At 52.3% G+C, this 22236-nt stretch overlaps 7 protein-coding genes across 7 annotated transcripts; 5 read left to right on the forward strand and 2 right to left on the reverse strand.

The window, feature by feature from the left end:
- Positions 1-1294: 1294 nt before the first annotated feature.
- On the forward strand, positions 1295-2627 carry ERG6 (Delta(24)-sterol C-methyltransferase; the record flags this gene model as incomplete). Its single annotated transcript, XM_065758984.1, has 3 exons — positions 1295-1507; positions 1582-1616; positions 1673-2627. The coding sequence occupies 3 exons, from the start codon at positions 1295-1297 to the stop codon at positions 2625-2627; spliced, it is 1203 nt and encodes a 400-aa protein (XP_065612507.1).
- A 1423-nt stretch (positions 2628-4050) lies between these two features.
- Positions 4051-5326, forward strand: SKI2_1 (Antiviral helicase ski2; the record flags this gene model as incomplete). Its single annotated transcript, XM_053197983.1, has 2 exons — positions 4051-4425; positions 4568-5326. The coding sequence occupies 2 exons, from the start codon at positions 4051-4053 to the stop codon at positions 5324-5326; spliced, it is 1134 nt and encodes a 377-aa protein (XP_053044628.1).
- Positions 5327-6279: 953 nt separating this feature from the next.
- Positions 6280-10234, forward strand: SKI2_2 (Antiviral helicase ski2; the record flags this gene model as incomplete). Its single annotated transcript, XM_053197984.2, has 3 exons — positions 6280-6479; positions 6539-9497; positions 9554-10234. 3 exons carry the CDS (start codon positions 6280-6282, stop codon positions 10232-10234), a joined length of 3840 nt encoding a protein of 1279 aa, XP_053044629.1.
- A 318-nt stretch (positions 10235-10552) lies between these two features.
- N0V96_010544 (uncharacterized protein) lies at positions 10553-11381 on the reverse strand (the record flags this gene model as incomplete). Its single annotated transcript, XM_065758985.1, has 4 exons — positions 10553-10825; positions 10894-11109; positions 11163-11240; positions 11331-11381. 4 exons carry the CDS (start codon positions 11379-11381, stop codon positions 10553-10555), a joined length of 618 nt encoding a protein of 205 aa, XP_065612508.1.
- A 6404-nt stretch (positions 11382-17785) lies between these two features.
- Positions 17786-19111, forward strand: HAC1 (transcription factor that binds to CRE motif; the record flags this gene model as incomplete). Its single annotated transcript, XM_065758986.1, has 3 exons — positions 17786-18096; positions 18164-18634; positions 18667-19111. The coding sequence occupies 3 exons, from the start codon at positions 17786-17788 to the stop codon at positions 19109-19111; spliced, it is 1227 nt and encodes a 408-aa protein (XP_065612509.1).
- A 721-nt stretch (positions 19112-19832) lies between these two features.
- Positions 19833-20359, reverse strand: CSM3 (chromosome segregation in meiosis- protein; the record flags this gene model as incomplete). Its single annotated transcript, XM_065758987.1, has 2 exons — positions 19833-20330; positions 20351-20359. 2 exons carry the CDS (start codon positions 20357-20359, stop codon positions 19833-19835), a joined length of 507 nt encoding a protein of 168 aa, XP_065612510.1.
- A 1180-nt stretch (positions 20360-21539) lies between these two features.
- On the forward strand, positions 21540-21897 carry N0V96_010547 (uncharacterized protein; the record flags this gene model as incomplete). Its single annotated transcript, XM_065758988.1, has 2 exons — positions 21540-21543; positions 21614-21897. 2 exons carry the CDS (start codon positions 21540-21542, stop codon positions 21895-21897), a joined length of 288 nt encoding a protein of 95 aa, XP_065612511.1.
- Between the last annotated feature and the right edge of the window lie 339 nt (positions 21898-22236).

A 22236-nucleotide genomic window follows, 5' to 3' on the forward strand; every position in this document is an offset into this window, starting at 1 on the left:
TGTGCCCACTCCCCGCCACAATTCCTCACTCCAGGTCCCTACCACGGATACGTACCGTACGCAGTAGTAGGTAGGTACTGCAGTACGCATCTGAAAGTGTGGCGTCGAGCTGCTTTCACTGCTTTTCGTCCAGTCTCCTCACGTGATCTACGCCACATTTGCAAGTTGAGCCAGCCACTAAATATTACCCGTGCACGCAAGCCTCTTTCAGGAAGTCGCCTACCATACTTGAGGTACCAACAGAGAATTAATCCAAGGCATCACGAGTACGAATACTGTGTGCTGTGTATCTGTAAATTACTAGAGACCGAGAAAGTTTCCGGCTGATGATACTCTCCTGGTTGGGTTGTGAAATGAAATGAGAGCAGATGATCGTCTCCAAAGCCCCGAAGACGCCTTCAAGCTGTAAAGCGCATCAACAAATAGGTACCTAAAGCGATTGTCGATACGACTTGTTGATGATAAGGTAGATATCCGCATATCTCTACTGTAAAACCAGGTAAGTGGCGGGTTCCCAAGCCCAACCACATCAGGGAATAATCTGGAAGGCGCCTCAGAGGCTAGACGTATGTACAAGGTATGTTAGTCTGTCAGATCGTGCTAAGTGGGAGAAAAATAAGCTATAAATTATTACTAGTTATTCGAATTCGTATTCGGATCGGACTGCCCCTGGCCGGTATGCACATGTTTCCCGCCTAGCCGTGGTCTCACCGCCTGCTCAACAAAGTAAGTACCACAACCCTTTACGCCCACGATTGGACAATTGCCAGAGATGGGACCCTGTGGCCAAGTCATTGTCTATTTGAACTTTGGGAGATCCCTGCACCGCTAGTAAATGGACATTGGACAACAGTCTGGCCTCGCGTTTTTCATCTCATTTTACTGCACCAGACTCTGCCTGGTGGCGGCAGATACTACTGTGCTACGGCCTTTCGTTAGTTGTTGGACCGCTCAAGGACAGTGGATAGGGAGCCTGAGAGGCACTAGGAGGGGGATATTGGAAATTGACACAGCCAAAACGAGACAATCTCGACCGCTGCCGCGTCCCTTCGACTCCTTTTCCCGCTTGATACTTTGTCGCCATTGAAAAAAGCCTACACCCCCGCTCTCCTGAATACCAATCCGATTGCCCGTCCTACCTTACCGATCTTGTTCTGCGCTTTTAATTTATTTCTTCTCCTTCCTTCCCTCCTTCACCCGTCAGACCAAGTACTTTATAGCGTTCTAGCTTCCCACCACGTTTCTCTTCCCGCAAACAACCTTCTTGCACCGTGTCTCTTTACTACTCGAAACAATGGTCACTTCAACAGCCTCAAACCTCGAGCGGGAGGACCACGCTCGCGATGCTCAATTCAACAAGGCCCTGCACGGGACAAGTGCTCAGGCCACCGGTGGTCTTGCCGCCATGTTCAGCAAAGGCCGTGATGCGAAGCAGGCTGCCGTCGACGAGTACTTCAAGCACTGGGACAACAAGGCCGCGAAGGACGAAACTCCCGAGGAGCGCGCAGTATGCAACCCGACCTTTGTTTAGCCATGAACCTACCTTGACTTGCTACGGATGCTGACTTTTGCTTGACATAGGCTCGTACAGCTGAATATGCGACCTTGACCAGACAGTAAGCGGCGCATTCCCCCATTCCTGTCGAAACACTAGTTAATTCTGGTCTTGTAGCTACTACAACCTGGCGACCGACCTGTACGAGTATGGCTGGGGCCAGTCCTTCCACTTCTGCCGCTTCTCCCACGGCGAGCCCTTTTACCAGGCGATTGCCCGCCATGAGCACTACCTTGCCCACCAGATCGGGATCAAGGAGGGTATGAAGGTGCTTGACGTCGGATGTGGTGTTGGCGGGCCTGCGCGCGAAATCGCAAAGTTCACCGGCTGCCACGTCACGGGTCTGAACAACAACGACTACCAAATCGATAGAGCTACTCACTACGCCGCGAAGGAGGGCCTGTCGAAGCAGCTCGAGTTCGTCAAGGGAGACTTCATGGTATGTGATTGTTGTAGTGATCAGATCTGTCTTCAAATGATTAACTTGATCTCGCAGCAAATGTCTTTCCCCGATAACTCCTTCGATGCCGTCTACGCCATTGAGGCTACCGTCCACGCACCCAGTCTGGAGGGTATTTACAGCGAGATCTTCCGTGTCTTAAAGCCCGGTGGCGTCTTTGGTGTTTATGAGTGGTTGATGACGGACGAGTACGATAACGACAACCTGGCTCACCGTGAGATCCGCTTGGGCATCGAGCAGGGTGATGGTATTTCCAACATGTGCAAGGTCTCTGAGGGTCTGGCGGCCATGAAGACCGCCGGGTTCGAGATGCTCCACCACGAGGATCTTGCCGATAGGCCCGATCCTATGCCATGGTACTGGCCCCTGTCGGGCGAGCTCAAGTACATCCAGTCCGTCTTTGACATCTTCACCATTGTTCGCATGACCAAAGTGGGACGATTCCTCATGCACAATGTAGTTGGTGGACTCGAGGCTCTCAAGATTGCCCCCGCCGGTACGAAGAAGACGGCCGATAGTCTGGCATGGGCTGGCGACTGCCTTGTTGCTGGTGGCAAAGAGCACTTGTTCACGCCTATGTACTTGATGGTCGGAAAGAAGCCCGCCAATTAGACGTCGCTTTTATACGCCTTGGATGCAGAGATGATGGCATAGATGGTCGCCAACGGAAAAAGATTAGAGGCCATGACTTTTTCTACTCGCTGTATGAGTTTTATACCAGTACTATAATTGTAATTAGGCAACTACAGCCAGACGGCTTTAACGAGAATTCACGGTTGGCCATGATGGCAAAGAAGTTAGAAAATGTGGGTGAGAGTTTTTCTAGAGAAAGATACACTCGTTACTTAAGGGGCAGAAGTGACTGACTACAACGCAATGGCACATAGACGTGAGTACAACACAAGAGTTCCACCTGCACATGCATCTGGCGGACTATCGTTTGCCCACGTAGCTCCCATCGCTTCCCAGCTTACTATCTATGGAGGCGGGTAAAATATTGTCGCAGGTTCCATTTCCTCTTACCTGAGTCCGTACGCAGTAGCTGTACTGTACCGACTGAGATTATGGATAAGGAAAATTGGTCTATCCCGCAAAGCAGCATGTACGGTAAACAGCGATTCTAACGATTGGTCCAAAGCCCATTAGGACAGGCCACGTAAGAAAGCGCAATGCTCGGACTATTTCATCCCCAGCAGCCATGAACGAGGGTTGCGGATCGCCATCGCAGTTCAGGGTATTACTCAAAGACTTTCTGTGGAACATGCATGCCGATTGCCCAGACCACCTGATCAAGTCACTTTTCGTTGATTCTCGCTCGGACCTAAGTGGCTCGCCGTTCGGATGGAAGCGGGTGGCACCGGGCGCATGGTGCCCAGAAAGCGTTGGCTGAGTAGGACTCTTATGGAGATCCGTGTCCGGCCGCGCCTCGAGGGGGGAGCTTAAGCCCGACGCCGACACAGGAGCACTTAGAAAGGCCGATGCAAACACTCACGTTAGCTGGGCTGGCCAGGAGTAATACAAAGAGTAGGTATCCGTATTAACGCAGCAAACCTATGGAAGGGAGAAGCAAACCAGCGGAGCTTATCGGGATTAAATCGGACCTGGGTTTGAGCGCAATTTGGATGGGGACTAATCGTTGAAATGCAGCGTGATTGGTTCAGAAAAGGTGCTCCCGCTTATCTAATCCCCATAAACACCGCTAATACCAAATAGGGCTAGCACCACGCCCGGGACCTCCCCAACGCTGTTGTCTGGCAGCTCGCCGCAATTCAACGGACTCAACGCCCATAGAGCTGAGCAGCTGCGAAATCCCTCGACAGCTCCCCGTCGACTTTCTCATCCCTCTCACTTCGACGTTCACTTCTCGTCGTTGGCCATCGTCAACCCCACCACTCCGAGGTCACGCATTGTCCATCCACGACATTCTTCTTCTTATCTTCTCATTCTCCAGATCCTCTTGGGATAACCAGCTTCTTTCGCGTTGCGACCTGGGCGTCTTTTCTACCATCCAACCCTCCCAAGACCAAAATTCGCGATGTCCCGCTTCCTCCGTCCCGCAGCTCGCCTGGCATCCTCTGCCAGAGCTGCCTCGCTCCGCACCTCCCCTATCTCCCAATTCGTTAGCCGGCCCGCTGCTTTCGCCATCCAGTCACGGACATATGCCGACGCAAAGGGAACCAAGGACTACACTGTCCGAGAGGCCCTCAATGAGGCCCTCGCCGAGGAGCTTGAAGCCAATGACAAGGTCTTCGTTCTGGGTGAGGAGGTCGCTCAGTACAACGGCGCATACAAGGTCACAAAGGGTCTCCTGGACCGGTTCGGCGACAAGCGTGTCATCGATACACCCATCACCGAGAGCGGTTTCTGTGGTCTCGCTGTTGGCGCTGCCCTTAGCGGACTGCACCCTGTGGTAAGTTTGCTTCCCCCGGCAAGTCGATAAGGTCCATGAACTTGGGACTTGGCTGTTCCAATATCCGAGCAGCGACTCCCTAGTTCAAATATGTGGAATGAAGGTTTTAGTAGCCCGTGACTGACTCTCGTGCTTCCTCCAGTGCGAGTTCATGACCTTCAACTTCGCCATGCAAGCCATCGATCAGATCGTCAACTCCGCCGCCAAGACCCTCTACATGTCCGGTGGCATCCAGCCCTGCAACATCACCTTCCGCGGTCCCAATGGCTTCGCCTCTGGTGTCGCTGCGCAGCACTCCCAGGACTACTCAGCCTGGTACGGCAGCATCCCTGGTCTGAAGGTCGTCTCCCCTTGGAGTGCCGAGGACGCTAAGGGTCTGCTCAAGGCTGCCATTCGCGATCCCAACCCCGTTGTCGTTCTCGAGAACGAGCTCATGTACGGCCAGACCTTCCCCATGTCGGAGGCTGCCCAGAAGGATGACTTCGTCATTCCCTTTGGCAAGGCCAAGATCGAGCGCTCCGGCAAGGACTTGACCATTGTCACGCTCTCCCGATGCGTCGGCCAGGCTCTGGTTGCTGCTGAGAACTTGAAGAAGAACTACGGCGTCGATGTCGAGGTTATCAACCTGCGCTCCGTCAAGCCCTTGGACGTCGAGACCATTGTTCAGTCTGTCAAGAAGACCCACCGCCTGCTTTCCGTTGAGTCTGGATTCCCCGCCTACGGTGTTGGCTCAGAAATCCTGGCTGTGACAATGGAGTACGCCTTTGACTACCTTGATGCGCCTGCCCAGAGAGTCACTGGTGCCGACGTCCCTACCCCTTACGCGGCCGGTCTTGAAGAGATGGCTTTCCCTACTGAGCAGATCATTGAGAACTACGTCGCCAAGATGCTGCGTCTGTAAGAGAGTTACGTGCTGTGGAAGGGAGAATACAGGCCTGGGTAAGCGGCCTCTTCGTAGCTTCTGAGGTGGAAGCTGATCTATAATGGCCCTTGGAGCTCGATAGACTTGGGGAAGAAGCTTGTACTTGTATGTTGCTTAGTTGTCATATATACATCTCATACCCTGGGGTTACAACTGTATGCGATGATCCATGCGCTATGGCATAAAGTAATGAGCACTTGGCTATTACGAAGTACATTATTGCCATGGCTGAGGCGGCCGATGTATGTATGAGTGATGTTGCAAAATAGTTCTCAGGGAAATAGGTTCAGAGATCAGGGACTGGGGAAATGAGGATACCATCCATGTGCACCATCTGTAGCCTGAAGCCATTCAGTGATGAGGTCAATGTGTCACTGAACTTCAGGAGACTGATTATGACTAATACGGGATTCGTAACTACTTCATAGCAGATATTCCTTAATATGCGATCATAACTAAGAGTCAACCATCAAGGCTATCCATCTCGAGTGAAGGTTACCCGAAGACCTACCAAAAACCCATGGCCAATTTTGTGATGTATCCACCTACCTTAGGTATCCGTCAGATAGGGAGGGACGGCCTTTCAGCCCAGGTGTTCAAATATCTTGCCTTACCTAAGGTGAGAGAGGTATGAGGGGCACACATATGGAGGTACCTGAGGTAAGGTGCTAGGCTAGGTAAGGTGGATTACAGCGCGGCCACCCCGCACAGCGTCATCAGTGATCACTGCAGTCTCGCCTATGGGTAAGGTACATACTTACCTACCTCACTTCATTCCACATCAAGCCCCTCCTTCCTTCCTTCCTTACCTATCTTATACCTGCACTTAGCTGTCGTCAATGACAAGGTAGGCTCAGAGCCAATCTCATCGCCTCGTCTCGGCTCATCCTTCCGACGACTTTACACATTCCCTGCCGCTGATTGTCGTCGAGATGGCTTCTGACCTGGCCACGGCCATTCAAGGTCTTCATCTTGAGGATCTTCCCGACTCCAACATTGATGACATCTTGTTTGAGCAACGGCCCAGCAAGCGTGTCAAGCAAGATGTTTCGGAGCTGATGACAAGTCTGGAGACTGACTTTCTCATGCCATGCATGAAGTTCTCACCTGAATGGCTCAATGGCCTGCAGCAGTATGCCCTTCAGACACCAACAAATTTGCCTTCCATATTCATTAGCTGATTTCTCCCAGGCGCTGGGATTGCCGCGTGGATTATACGGAACTCTTCAAGATTGGCAATCCCCAAACCAGAACTGTGACTCGTTTTGAACGGCACGGTCTCGAAGGCAGAGTGAGTGGTTACCGAAACGTTACCGTGCCTGCCAACAGTGCTACCGCCAAGAATTCGACCTCATTTCTTCGCAAGCCCGCCAACAGGGCTGATTTCGTCCGTGGAGCTGCCGGATTTTTCCCCTTCGCACCTGGAGGTCTTGATGGAATCGAGGCAACCGCCGCACTCGAGGACCAGGTTCACCGGCCTGGGGGCGGTGAGGCTACAGCTGTATCAAACAACAAGCTGGAGCGGGTCATCAAGCTTGGTATCGAGGGCGGGCTGCTTGAGGTTGCGCCTGGACTGAGTCGAGGGTTCAACGTTGGTCAGAAGAAGGCAGATGAGGACGAAGCCAGGGCGATTGAGCAAGAACTGGGCCAAGAACCAGAACAACCCCCAGGTGCTGACGAAGCAGACGGCGAAGCGCAGACAAATGGCGACAAGCTGAATGGGGTTGAGTCCGAAGATGAAGAAGATAGCGAGGATATTGACGCTATCCTTCCTGTCGAGTTCCCCGCTCTCGAACCTCATGGTGCCTTGGCTTCATCGAGTGCAAGGAAGGCTGGCCGAGAGTGGGCTCACATGGTTGATATTAACAGGGACATCACCAACTTCAGAGAATTGGTGCCTGATATGGCAAGAGATTGGCCCTTTGAGCTCGACACTTTCCAGAAGGAGGCCATTTATCATCTCGAGAGTGGTGATTCTGTCTTCGTCGCCGCACACACATCAGCCGGTAAAACCGTCGTTGCTGAATACGCCATTGCTCTCGCAACGAAGCACATGACCAAGGCTATATATACGTCCCCGATCAAGGCCCTGAGCAACCAGAAGTTCCGAGATTTCCGTCAAACGTTTGACGAGGTCGGTATCCTGACGGGTGACGTTCAAATTAACCCGGAAGCCAGTTGCCTGATTATGACAACGGAGATTCTGAGAAGCATGCTCTACCGTGGAGCCGATCTCATCCGAGACGTCGAGTTCGTCATTTTTGACGAGGTACACTACGTCAACGATTTTGAGCGCGGCGTCGTTTGGGAAGAAGTCATCATCATGCTTCCCGAACACGTCACACTCATTCTCCTCTCAGCAACAGTTCCCAATACCTATGAGTTTGCCTCCTGGGTTGGACGCACCAAGCAAAAGGATATCTACGTCATCTCAACACCAAAGCGCCCTATCCCATTGGAACACTACTTGTGGGCTGGCAAGAATATCCACAAAATCGTCGACTCCGACAAGAAATTCATCGAGAAGGGTTGGAAGGAGGCCAATTCGGCGATTCAGGGCAAAGAGAAGACCAAGGCTCCCGAGCCAGTTAACGCGCCTCGCGGTGGTGGTGGTCAGAGAGGAGGCCAGAGAGGAGGACCCCAGCGCGGCGGACAGCGAGGGGGTCAGCGTGGCGGCGGTCCTCAACAAAGGGGCCGTGGTGGAGCGCCGCGCGCCAGTCACAACCCGGGTCACATGGGACGGACAGGTCGCCAGGGTGGTTTTACCTCTGCAGCCCAAGACAAGAACCTTTGGGTTCATCTAGTTCAGTTCCTCAAGAAGTCGAACCTTCTGCCTTCTTGCATCTTTGTCTTCTCGAAGAAGCGATGCGAGGAGAATGCCGATGCACTCAGTAATCAGGACTTCTGCACAGCGACCGAGAAGAGTGCCATCCACATGACTATCGAGAAGTCCATCGCCAGGCTTAAGCCCGAGGATCGGGCTCTGCCACAGATTATCAGACTCCGTGAGCTTCTGTCCCGAGGTATTGCGGTTCATCATGGAGGGCTGTTGCCAATCGTCAAAGAGATTGTCGAGATACTCTTCGCCCAGACACTTGTCAAGGTACTTTTTGCCACGGAGACCTTTGCCATGGGTCTCAATTTGCCAACTAGAACAGTTGTTTTCTCCGGATACCGTAAACACGACGGCCATTCCTTCAGAAACCTGCTTCCTGGCGAGTATACACAAATGGCCGGCCGAGCAGGTCGTCGTGGCTTGGACACAGTCGGCTCGGTCATTATCGTTCCGCCGGGCGGGGACGAAGCTCCTCCCGTTGCCGACCTTCAGAAGATGATTCTAGGAGAGCCGTCGAAGCTCAGATCCCAATTCCGTCTCACTTACAACATGATCCTCAATTTACTCCGAGTCGAGGCTCTCAAGATTGAAGAGATGATCAAGCGTAGCTTCTCGGAACATGCCACTCAGCAGCTGCTCCCTGAGCATGAAAAAGCAGTTAAGATCTCGGAGGCCGACTTAGCCAAGATCAAACGAGACTCATGTAGCGTCTGCGACGTGTCTATGGACGAGTGTCATCAAGCGTCAGAGGACTACAAGCAACTTACTGGGGAAGTTTACAAGTCTCTCATGGGTATTCCCATTGGTCGCAAAATGTTCAATCAGGCCCGCTTGATCGTCTACAACCGAGACGGTATTCGCACACCTGGTATCTTGCTGTCGGATGGCGCGAGTGACAAGGGGCAAGGTGGACCTACTCTACATGTTTGTGAGATCAGGCTCATGAGGGAAACTCGTGATTCGACAGACCTTCTGCCGTTCATCCCGGCCTTCCGCAAGTACTTGACACCGCTACCGCAGGCGAAGAAGCACATGCGGATTAAGACCCTGCAGGTCCCTCTGAGTGATGTTGAATGTTTGACGAGGTACGTCACCAAGGGCATTGTGCCAGAGATTTTCCAAGGCGGGGAGAAGTACGCAAAAGCGAAGGACAGGCTCCATGCACTGTGCCGGTCGTGGGATGATCTTTGGGACGAGATGGATCTCTCCAAGATAAAGAACCTCTCATTTCAAGAGGTAATGAAGAAGAGAAAGGATGCGGAAGGCGTTGCCTCGTCCTCGTCTGCTCTTTCTTGTCCTCAATTCTTGAAGCATGTGAGTTGAAACATGGCTGGCTCCACAGGAAGTTCAAACGCTGACAGTGATTGCAGTTTGCCATGTGCCATGACCAGTGGCTTATCAAGGAGCACATCTCCCAGCTCCGGCAATCTCTCTCAGACCAGAACCTTCAACTTTTGCCGGACTACGAACAACGCATTCAAGTGCTTAAACAGCTCCAATTCATTGACGAAAGCGCCAGGATATTACTGAAAGGTAAGGTGGCCTGCGAGATTCACTCGGGCGATGAACTCGTTTTGACAGAGTTGATTTTGGACAACGTGCTCGCCGATTACGAGCCAGCCGAAATTGCTGCTTTGCTTTCGGCGTTCGTCTTTCAGGAAAAGACGGACACACAACCAAACCTAACGGGCAACCTTGAGCGTGGTAAAGATACCATCATTGCTATCAGCGAGAAGGTCAACGAAGTCCAGACGCTGCACCAAGTCATACAGTCTGCGGACGATTCGAATGACTTTATATCTCGGCCTCGCTTCGGTCTGATGGAAGTTGTTTACGAATGGGCGCGAGGCATGAGCTTCAAGAACATTACTGATCTGACCGATGTCCTGGAAGGAACTATTGTGCGGACCATCACACGTCTGGACGAGACATGTCGTGAGGTAAAGAACGCGGCTCGCATCATTGGAGACCCAGAATTGTATCAGAAGATGCAGACAGCGCAAGAGATGATCAAGCGGGATATCACGGCCGTTGCCAGTCTGTATATGTAGGCTTTTGTTTGGAAGTGAGAAGCAAGCACACGCTTGGTTTTCTGCTCGAGGTTGATGGGAGCTGGTTTAGTTTAGTTTAGTTTACTTTACTTTACTTTACTTTACTTTAGGAATTAGACAAAGTAGTCATCTCTCCAGCCGTCTCGATTTCGCTTCAAAATTTGACTTTGCTCCAAAGGCTCGTTCAAGACCTGTTACTCTTTTCAATACGAAATGTGTTGTGCGCGTGCCCACGCCCGGTATAACGCCTAGTTCCCAATGTACCAAACGAGTGAAGCCATCCCACCATGCTCAAATCAACGCTATTCCGCCCTAAAGTCAAGCCCTGAGCGCACGCAGTCGCTGCTGCAACGCATCTTCCTCCTCTGCAGTAGGCTCAGCAGACACAAGCTCTTCTTTAGCTGGCGCCGCACTATTAAGTTCAGCATTGAGCTGCACTCCAGCGTCGTCGGCCAGCTTGCCCAGCAGCTCGTGTACGGCGTCATCCGAGACTTGCGCACTAGTAGTCTGCGAAATAGCGTCCTGGTAGATGCCGTTTGAAACTGCATACTCTTCGTTCTGTTGCTTGAATTGCTCGAGGGTGACGAGGGTCTGATGGTAGTCAGTTAGGAAGACAGGTCACGACAACAGACTTCATAGCTCACGGCTCGGTGACATACCTTCTCGGGGTTCATGTTCTTCTGTGCCACAGACATAGTGCGAGATGATTGACCCATCATATGCGTCATGCGATTCATTGAATTATTGGCTTGAATTTGCGCGGCAGAAAGCTCAGCCATATCGGCCATCTGGTCCATCTGTTGAGCCAAGGCCTGTTTAGACAGAAGCATTTTGGCCTTTTGGTAGGCTTTTGCCGTCTCGCCCTTCTTGAGGAGCTGTGTGATGCACTGTCAGCAGGTTCAAACACTTTCATCATTCAACAACGTACATCTTGAATCTGCTTCTTCAGTATAGGGTCTTGTTTAGCAGCCTTTTGCGCTTCTCTCCGGGCTTGCTTCGCTTGGAACTGAGTGCCCGTTAGTTTACTGGTGTTAAGAATCCGCAAAGGTCCCAAGTTTGCGCAGGTGAATTTAGTATGGAACTTGGGTCGACATACTCGTGCCTGGAACTCGACCTGCATGTCGCGGGCAAGTGCGCGGTTCGACATGGTGACTGATTGCCTATCGGGTCGGAAGTCGGAGACAGACTGAGGGGTGATGTGTCTAATGAGGGGGTATCTTGAGTCGGCGGGCGGTCGGGAGCGTATCACAAGCGGTAATTCAATGCTTTCGGGGGGTTCGTTATTTAGATGCGTATGTCTGAGGATGCGTAGCGAGGTTTGGGTGATGTTGCGCAAAGGTGACAGCAAAGGTTTGTAGTGTTAAGGATAGCCAGACATCAGGCAGTAGAAGCGGACCTCCAGGCGTCACCTGTCGGGGATACACTGCCTTTGACCAACCCATAGTCAGTTCCTGACAATCATCCCAGGTGTAACCGGCTGGCTCAAGCTTCTTGATGACGCAATGAGAACTGGTGGTGCACCGCCTCAACAGCCACATTCTCCCCGCCACATGCGCCTCCGTGTCTTTCGGTGCCTACCTTATCCCAATTGCGCAGAGCCAGGTCGTAAGTCGTCGTCAAAACCGGACATCAGTATAGACATAGTTTACCTCCATGGTGTTAACCTCGTGGCCGGCCCTTTGATATGCCGAAGTCTAAGATGTCACGACTCACTGGAAGTTCGAATGCCCCGCCTCTCGGGTTGTAATACCTAGAACAAGGCAGCCTGTACGATTAGAGTATTATTACCCCTCAAAGGAACTCGCCTGGTGCAACAGGATTTCTTTGAACATTTTTATCATTCAGCTCCTCTTCATCAAACATCTGTATCGTGAAACAGAATGGCTACGCGAGCGAGGATGGATGTGCAAACATTCCCGCGTCCACCTCTTTTAGAGAAAATATCTCGTCACCTACGAATTGTGTGGAACGGCCAAGTGATTGCTGAAACTCGAGATGCTTATTGGGTTCTGGAGACACATCACCCCCCAAGTTCGTTATAAATTCGATCTGGATAGTAGAGGTATCAAAATGTGTGGCAGTGGTCCAACTGACACGAGCAACAGCATACTATCTACCACCAGCAGCTTTGAGGGTACCGCTTATCCCGACCCGTCGCAGCACCTACTGCGAGTGGAAAGGTGCAGCTACGTATTATACAGTTACGGCTCCTGAACCGTCGTCTGGAAAATTGCCTGAGGTGGTCTCCAACCGAGTCTGGTCTTATGAATCACCAACACCCGGGTTCGAGGCGATCAAGGGCTACCTGTCATTTTATGCCGACCCGTGGAATTGCTTCGTCGACGGTGAAGCAGTTCAGCCACAGCCGGGCGACTTTTACGGAGGTTGGGTGACTTCAGAGATTGACGGCGTCGTGAAGGGAGCTCATGGCAACTGGGACCCTATGGTATGACGCTTAAACATTGAGAATAAAGGGGGCGAGGCGGTTGTGCAGGACGGAGACATCGGCATCGGGTGCGCTCACTCCCCGGAGTCTTCATGTAGACTCAGGGTGACACGGCAAGATCCCCTGCCGGCCGTAATCTTACTGGCTGACTATTCATGTTCATAAGTCACAGCTTGCTCGTCATGTTGTTCCAGCCCAGGTTCAGTAACTCCGAAAAATGCCTACCTTTTTTTGTCGTTTAATTTATTCCAGGTATTCAACTTGTTGCAGTTGTCAAGGCTAAACCTGATTGCCTGGCCTTCGTGACGAACTTGTAGGCCACCGTTGGTTCCTCCCGTCCCAGATCAAGCATTCACTCCGACATAGGTAGTCAAACCCCAAGTTGGATTCCCAGCACCGATCAAGTTCAGTGCCAAGTCTGCGGAACCTAACTGTTACCGTGTACACACAATCTGATTTGATGTGGTCGTATGATATGGTACCCTGCTAAAACATCCGTCGAATTCCAGCCTCGTTACTGTATACCCTTGTCCTTTCTTTGTGGTCAACCTTGGCCGTGGGGTAGATAGATCGATGTTGTGAACGCTGCTCTTAAAGGAGTTGAAGTGGCATCGGCCCCCCGCCCCCCTGGGAGAGTCCATGTATCAATCAGGGAACAATTTAGCCACAAGAGATGAGCATGCAGTTTGAAGCCATCGATAGCGACGACAAGATTGCAACGAAGCAAGACCACAAAGAGTTAGTGAACTGCGGGCGGGCCGATTCACTCCTTGCAGCGAGTCAACGATAATGGGCAGGCGGCGACTTCTGAGGCTTTCATCAGAATAGCCTTCGGCCAAGCTCGTGTACTAAGTATTTAGGTACATACGGAGTAGTTGATAGGATCGCCCAGGAAAGTTTGGGAGGACATGGAAGGGCTTAATGGCTTTGGCCGTTGAGAGTTCAGTAAGGGTCTCACACTTTATTGCAAGATTCGAACTACGTACACACACCATTCATCCCTTGACAGGCCAGAGGCAACGGCATCCGCAGTCTAATACTCATCCAACAATGATCTCAAGTCTGCTGGCGATTGAGTCACACTAGCAGAGGCCCGAGTACGACTTATCGTGACAAAGAGTAACCATTGAGTAGAGAGAAGATGCACGGTTTGCCAGGTATTGCAACGAGTAGGAGCCTTGGGAGCTTCTCTGTTGAGTTGCGAACCGCCTAGAGTCTAATCCGCTCCCCTCATTAATCTATATCGGACCGTCCGGGCGGGCTGGAGCTTCGAGGCCGTTTACACTTTCGGGGCAATAGTGAGAGGCACTCGTAAACGAGTCGCGTTCTGGAACCCTGAGTCTCATAGTTGGCCAGTGCTACGGATCTGCGGCATTCTCTACCCCTGGATCGCCTCGGGAAGCCAGGGATTGTGGTAGTGTGTGGCCCGGTGGTACCATAGTACTCCGTACTCCGTAAGGGCGGTTGGCGCATCTTGGTACGTGAGTTGGCAAGCCACTAACACCACAGGAAGTGAGTTGAGAGGAATTCTCTCCAGAAAATGACGGCAGGCACACAAGCTCCACTGATAAGAGACAAGACGCGCGACACGAGATGCCTTCAGACTCCCTTGCTGAGAAACCTCTCCCCTGTGAAGCGGCGTATGAAGAAGAGCACAATAGGACGCGAATCTTTGCTGGGGTACGGGTAATAGATGGCGATGCGATTCACAAGCCGTAACCCATATTGCCGGAACCAACCAACCGGAACGCATTAAGGGTGGCCAGAAAGCCCTCAGCCCAGTACCAGTCGCACATAATGGCACCTTTATGTGACTTCAGATCGGCCGTCCGTATGTACCCAACGTGATTACTTCATGGAGCATTTTGCAGGCAATCGCATCTGAGTCGACGCGTTGTTATGGCACCGTGTTCCGACCCAGGAGGATAGCCATCATGCCACCTTTTTGAGACTCGTGCACCTAATTAATTCCCAGTCATCACCGAGGTATCTACTTCCACGAGAATCAGCTCTCGAGTCGGGTCTAATAATAAACGCGTTGGGGTTGGTGGGCATTGGCTGGAGACTTGGAAGTTGGAGTTGAGGTTCAGCCCCCCATTGCCCCCTTCCTACCGTAGTACGTGGGAGTCCATCCAACGAGTAATTCTCTACTACGTAGGACACGAATGGCAGAAAGTAGGACCTCCAGGTAGCACGTCCACAGACTGAGCCCACAAGTGAGGAGGAAAACTGGCGAGTTGGATGGCCGCTTCTGCCGGGGAACAACGGGTGGCTAACTTTAGCAGCGGGGGCGGCGGCGCAATGGCTGAACGCGTATGTGCTCCATGTGCGGGCGTCGTGTGCTTGAGGTAAGGTGTTGTAGGTGAGTGTGTACTCAAGTGTGTAGTGTAAACTCACGCACAGCAACCTTTCAAGTTGCCTTTTCCATGTCAAGCTAAGCTTACAGGTTGTCGCATGTCAGCCGTCAGCCAACATTGATACCTAGTGTAACTTGGGAATGCAGCGGGTGAGGTCGACTATGTGGAACAGCTGAAGAGGGCACGGGAAGGGAACTAGAGGCTTGAAAGGTACCCCGAGTAAAATCGGCACCGTACGCCGTGTCATTGTCTGCTTACCTGACTTCCCTATTGCAGGAGTACTTTGTGTGTCCTGGACCGTGAATGGTGGACCGTAGATTACGGACTGCGGACTGCCGAGGGTGAAGCAGAAATGAGGCGGTATTACAAAGTATCCAGAATGGTAAATCTCAATCCAGATGAGGTGCTGAAGGGCAGCGGCCGTTGAACTCATTCCGGACGGATTAAGGTGTCGGAGCCCCGTTCATTTGTCTTGGGCGAAATTGCAGGCACTATGGAAGAAAGGCAAAGGAGAAGAGAGCCGTACGGAGGACTCAGGAGTGAGGAGCCAGGCATCAAGATACGGCACGCCACATTGATGTTGAGGCTTTAACCGGATGGACGGAAGGGAGGTGACGGGAATATACCTAACCAATAACAGTTCAGTCGGACCCGAATGCCGTCCTGTCTTCTGAATATGAGGTATTGTAATTTGCGGCGGAAAGAGTCGTGCAGTCTGTCAGGTTTCTGACAGTTGTATTCATAGTTCACCTCATACATGTGGCAAATGTGGATGGGGATAATGGGAGAAGGAAATCCCCTGAAAGCGAGACGGGCATACGGGCACACGGGCACACGGGCACCGCCCTTACTGGGACGCTACGCCAGGCGTGTTTCCGTTCCGTGGCTCCCGTGTTTCCTCTTCAGTCTATGAGCGGGACGGACCACCACCCAATCCAGTCGATGCAAGGTACTCCCCTTTTCCAAGTGACACCGACCTGCGGTCTCCAGACAGGCTTACCTAGGTACTTGTATGTGTCTGACGAGAGCAATGAGGCTGGGTCGAGCCAACGGTGGAGTGGGAAACATTCAAAGGCAGAGTAGATGGCGTCTCACATTCAACATGCCCCATTGAAAATCCACACTGCCATCGATGGGCAATGAAGTAGGTAGAGTAAGTAGGGATAGATGTTGGTGCGAGACATGATCGCTTCTGTCCCGCGATGATAAGGTGCCTTACTCTTGTAAGGTAAGTACTTGCTCTTGGAAAGATAGGGGTAATACCCGCCAGGAGGCAGAAGTCAGGAGCATGCAATGGAACGTCCCCCTCTCTCTCTCTCTCTGACTTCCGTTTGGGAATCGCACGAGTCTCCCTCAAGTTCCTCAAGGTGGTGCGCATTATCCGTACCTTTGCACCTTTTGTGCCTACTGCCGGCGCTCGCTCTCGCTGTCGCTGGCTGCTATGGCTAGAACCCACGAACTTTAAGGAATTATGTATGGACCGCCAGGTTTCCACCTCATTGTACCACCCTAACAGGTATCGGTGGAAGTTGTGTCCCGCAATCCGCCCACCACCCCGCCGTCTATCAAAGCGGCATGGCCCACCAATTACTTTTGGAACTTCAAGTGGGAGGCACTCCCGAGCCAGTGAAACCGCTGGGCCAGTGCACGCAACCTCTGCTTCCGTATCTACTCCGTACTGTCTTGGGTCGAGTCCACCAATCATATTTCCGTACCACTTGTGAGAGTATTGTTCTGGAGACTTCTCTTCTTGCCGGCCTACGGCTTGCGGCCTGCGAATTGCGGATTGCGGATCGCGGCCTGCCCTGAGCTGCCTCTTCGGTAGCTACGAACAAAACAATTCACCACTGATCAGAGTGTGGCAATGAGGGAGGAGGCCCTGCCTCCACCCACCCAGTTACAACTATGTTGCCTCTGACACAGGCGAATCCGAAGGTACCTTCCATTCTTAAGCTAAGCGTGCCAATGTAGCCGTACCTATCTGCGTGCGTGCTTGCAAGGTCGGCCACCAGCTCACCTCAGAGTGGGGAGGTACGGAGTACGAACTACGAATACCTACATAGTACCTACCAAAGAAAGTAGGTGCCTTACTCAACCCTTGCTGCCTTCAGAACCTCCACATCTCCCCCATCCCCTAACCCCTGCCTTAACCTTGCCCTTGGAAGTTGAGGGTCTCTGCCATTTCAGCCGGGGCCACGGGGGGTTTATTCGAAATTAACACCTGAGGCAGCAATGCTCTGGCCGTCCCTTGGTTCCTGCCCACCCCCTTGGGAAGCTGGTTCAACGTAGTCCCAAATTACAAAAGAGGCCACATCGCCTACTTCTGTCACGTATTTTGTGAACACCTTGCACCTCTGCACAAAACAGCAAAGGACACTCTGTCCTCTCTGCCTCATCCAAGCACTCTCTGGCTACCACGCTTCTCTCTAAGCTGGTGCCTCTTGCTTCGGTGACTCACCTAATCTATATCTGACTCATTCACCGAGTCGTCAACGCCCCCAACATGCATTCTACTTAGCATCGCAGCTTTGGCTATATCATCTGAGGACATCAGTCGCACCTCATTATTGCCTCCACTGGCTTCACGCATCAGCCTTACCACACTACCTCACTCCCCGGGATCTTCGTCAATCCACTCCACACCAAGCAGGTTCACTGCACGCTCCAGCTCCCAAAGCCCTTTGCCTTCTACGCTAGAACGCGTCTGTCGAGAGCTCAGCTCCCGGCGCGACCAGTATTCGACACACAATGGCATCATGGGAGCAGCCATCACCAATGATCAAGTTCGAGGACTCGCCTGCCGAGTCTTTTGTTTCCACACCTGGCGAGATATATCCCTCGCTATTCGGCGACGCAACCGTCGTCAATGATGATACTCTCGATCCCTCCGACATGATGACACCGCCGCCCTTCAACGATGACGGTGGTCTTCCTGCATCTACGGCTTCGACCCCGGCTCCTGACGGTGCAGGATCATCGTCTCCGGATAAGAAGCAAACAAAGAAGCGGAAGTCATGGGGCCAGGTTCTTCCTGAGCCCAAGACAAACCTTCCTCCTAGGTAAGTTGCGACAACTCATCTGTTTCGGCATATCCCTCCTGTGCATCTCATCTAACCTATCTAATAGGAAACGCGCCAAGACAGAAGACGAGAAGGAACAACGCCGCGTTGAGCGGGTTCTTCGCAACCGTCGAGCCGCCCAGTCATCCCGTGAGCGAAAGCGACTGGAGGTTGAAGCTCTGGAACGACGCAATAAAGAGCTTGAGTCGGCTCTCCAGAACGTCACCAAAGCAAATCAGTTGTTGGTGGATGAACTGAACAAGTTCCGCCGTGACTCCGGCATGTTGACCCGTTCAACGTCTCCCAACGATCCCCTACACAAGAACTCGGTGACCTTGTCCCAAGAGCTCTTCAGCTCCCACGACGGCCACCGCGCTTCACTAGACGAGACTAAGTCCCTCGTCGACGACCTCATGACCACATCTCAACCCAACGCCACTGTCAACCCCGCATCGCTCTCTCCAGAACTCTCACCAATCGCTGAGGGTACTGAGGAGACCGGTGAGGAGCAGCCAACGGCCGAGACCTCTGTTGCGAAGTCTACCTCCGACCTGACACAACGTCCTGCAGCGATGTTGTGCGACCTGCAGTGTCATCTGTCGGAGGAGCTTCCGCAATCATGGCTGGCCTCTCAAACCCCTCTGCATCCGACCTTGGTCTTCTTTCTGCAGCTTCAGACGCTACTAGTCACCTCATCAGTGATTCTTTCAGTTTGTCAGCGGCCCTTGACGCAGATCGCTATGTCCTTGAAAGCGGGCTTCTCTCTTCCCCCAACTCCCTCGATTATGAACACGATTATCTGGTTGGTGACTCTACCTTCCTCCAAGACCCGTTCGACATCAATGAGTTCCTCCACGATGACGTCAACGGCGCAGCCGTCGCAGCGGACCCGGATTTCGGCCGCGACCTCACCCACTCTGAGACTCAAGTCTCTTCAGAGAATCCTAACCTGCAGCCCCACTCTGGCGCGTCCGCTCATGGATGCGACGATGGAGGCATTGCGGTTGGTGTCTGAAAGATGCGATGACCGGGTCGGGGGATCGTCGGTTGAACCTTCGGCGCAGCGCGACAGCAGCCAGACACCACCAACGTGGATTGTCGGCGCACCGTTACCGTCCAGGGAGGTCCTTTTGACTTTGCTATGGGTTCTTAGAGTTGAAGAGCGGAAAATCAACCGCAGGAATTCACTTCAACTAAGAGCTCAAGCGCCCGATCCGGCGAACAACTTCTCAACACCAACTAATAATCATATGTTTGCTTCGACTTCCAAGAGGAAGCGGGGAGTGACTGGCACAAACGAGCCTGGGAAGCGTTTTCGGTTGGCTTGAATGGGATGGGATGGGAAAATGGTGTACAGGCGCAAGCATGGTGTCCATTCAGTATAGACAATGTCGGTGGACTGTAACATTATATTGATTCAATGACACGTCGCCTTGCGACCAATGATATTTATGTCACCTCAGATCAACGTTTTCATGTCTCTTTATACCTTGATCCCATTGTGACAGCCCGTTCGTATCATGCCTTATCCCTGGTCGGGTCAAAAATCATGCTGAGGACACCACAGTGGTGTCTTCAAATCAGTAGACTGATTAACATCACACACTACAGAGATGGTGCTTGTCGTAAATCTCAAATGGAATCATGAACCAACGCCATCCATCATGCATGCAACCCATTCTTGTGCTAAATTTATCATCGCTCATGCCACCATTGTTGCTGCGAACTTGGTCCTGTCACCAAAGCCCGTCCATCTCGGCCATAGCGGCCTCTTCATCTGCGAATTCTTCCTCTGCTGACTTGCCAGTGTGCTCCTGGGGTATTGGTGCTTGTGCACGGGTTGCTCCATCCGCTTCAGCCATGAGAGCGTCGAGATCGTCGTCATCGGGCTCCTCAGGCTGTGACGTGAACACTTCCTTATCCTGCTTCCTAGCCAATAGCGTCGAATCGTATACATCTTCTACACCCATTGTGTCTCCACGTTCTGGTGTTTCCAGGTTTTGTTGTGGAGGGACAATTGCTGAGACTGGGGCAGTGGAGGGTTCGGCTGTCTGCTCTGATGCCTCTTCCACCGTATCTTCTGTCCTGTCCTCGCTTGCATCCCACGGCTTAGGCTTGCCCTCGTTGATCCACTCCATGCGCTTGAGTCCAATCTGCCTCTTGTGGCCGGCTTTTTCAACCATGCTCAGAGCGTCAAGGAACTTGGCCTTGGGAAAGAGGTCGTCGAGCCAAAGCTGGTAAAAGGATAGAAGACGCGCTGCATCGGAGAACTAGAAAACACCGTCTCAGCAAGGGATGAAAATCGCAGCAGAAGGTGACACGGGCCTACTTCGTGTCCTTTGCCCTTGAACTTGAGGTTACCGGCGCGTTTTCGAAGTTTAGGTATCCCGTTGTCTGACAGTAGCCTGTCAAAGATCAGCAACCCGTAGTATCGTGCACATGAGATACCAACCGAGCTTCGTCCAGCTTTACGCGTGGCACCCGCACTCTTTTAGCCACCTCGACCTCCTCATCAAGGCCCAGGGCTTCGGCCTGCTTTCTCTTGTTCGTGCTCGCATCTTTCGCCTCGGGCGGTGGGGATTTGAATGGGTCGTCGAAGTCGTCATCAACGTTGTAGACGTCGAGATCGTCATATTCGGGTACAGTTCTGGAAGCCATCGCTCGAGTTTCCCTATGCGCTCCGTCGTAGTTGTGCAAAATCTGCCCGAGAAGAGTCGCTACCTTCTTGTGCATTCCGAGAAACGCGGAATGTCACTAGGAGTCGCGTCTTCAATTAAACGACGCGTCGGCACAGCTCCGTCCTCCAGGGGTCTGCCACTGTCGGGGTGGTCGATGTGCGTACCCACTCATATGCAAAGCCACACCTATACTGGTCTGTGCTCGGAACTGTATCCTGCCTCAGGCTGTTCTGGTGGCTTGGCCCCAATCAGCGTCCGTTCATATCCAATTCGACATCTGAATCGACCGCTGAGAACATAGAGCTATCGGCCATCATCGACGCAATCGGGCTACGCATTGCCGTCCGCTACAATGGCTACCGCACAAGCGCAGACTTTCACTCCGACCAAGGTCGTGAGGAGTGATTACCCGGTTAGACCCTGATGCATATATGAAGACAAACATGAGCTGACATATCTCTCTCTTCGCAAAGCTCATCGATAACGACCCGTATGCCCCGACCCGCCCGCCGCAGCCTCCATAGGATCAGAAGCTAACAGAGAACGACTACAGCCACTTCAAAAGAGTTGTCGGCTATGCCAGGCCTTCGGATTATCTCCATGGTGCTGTAGCTGCCGCCTTCGGCCCTGGCGCTCTACTCGCCCTGGAGAAGTTTGCTCCTTCCCACGTTGGCAAGGGAGGTATGGCTCAGGCTTTACGATTGGCTGGAGCCATTGGTGTCGCTGGTGGTTTTCTATACTTTTACCAGCGCTCTAGCTGTAAGGATGTGTATCCGGACGACCTTTGGAGATGAAGGGAATTGCAAGAGGCGCAGAATGCTAACGAGGTCGGCTTACAGTGCGATTTTACGGGGCCACCGAGAACGCTCGCGAAGTTGAGCTGGACATGAAGGAAATGGTTTCCAAGGTCAAGGCCGGTGAGCCGCTTTACGGAGAGAGCAGATTGACCCCCCACTTGCAAGGCGTCGCTGCGCGACAATCTAGATATTCGGCCTTGTTCATGGGTGTTATTCCTTGGTTCAACTTTGTCAACCACAATCAACATGGCGTTGACACGGCCAAGTACTATCAGCAGGCTGAGAGGGAGCTCGAAGCTGAGCGTACACAAAAGGCTAGCCCATGATATCATTCAATGATGATTATATGGATTCAAAAGAGTGTGTATTATAGCTTCGGCAAACAATTGGTAGCCTTGGAGGGGCATTTTAGCAATTACGCTCAGCACTTCCTGACCTTCCTTTAAACCTATGATGTGTTCTATATCTGAACTGCCATTGCGGGAAAGAGGAGTGTTTCTTCGCCATTGTCGTTGCAACGGTTACTAGTGACCAAGCATCGTTTCTTAAGCATCACCATCATGCCTACCCATGATCATGAAAACAATATCACATCTACAACTACGTCGTATGGCTGGGAGTGGAGTATAGGGCATAGAAGCTATCAGGACAGCTTGATACCGCCC

This window comes from Colletotrichum fioriniae (assembly GCF_027942845.1).
Source record: "Colletotrichum fioriniae strain IMI 355084 chromosome Unknown scaffold_14, whole genome shotgun sequence".
NCBI classification, from domain to species: Eukaryota; Fungi; Ascomycota; class Sordariomycetes; order Glomerellales; family Glomerellaceae; genus Colletotrichum; species Colletotrichum fioriniae.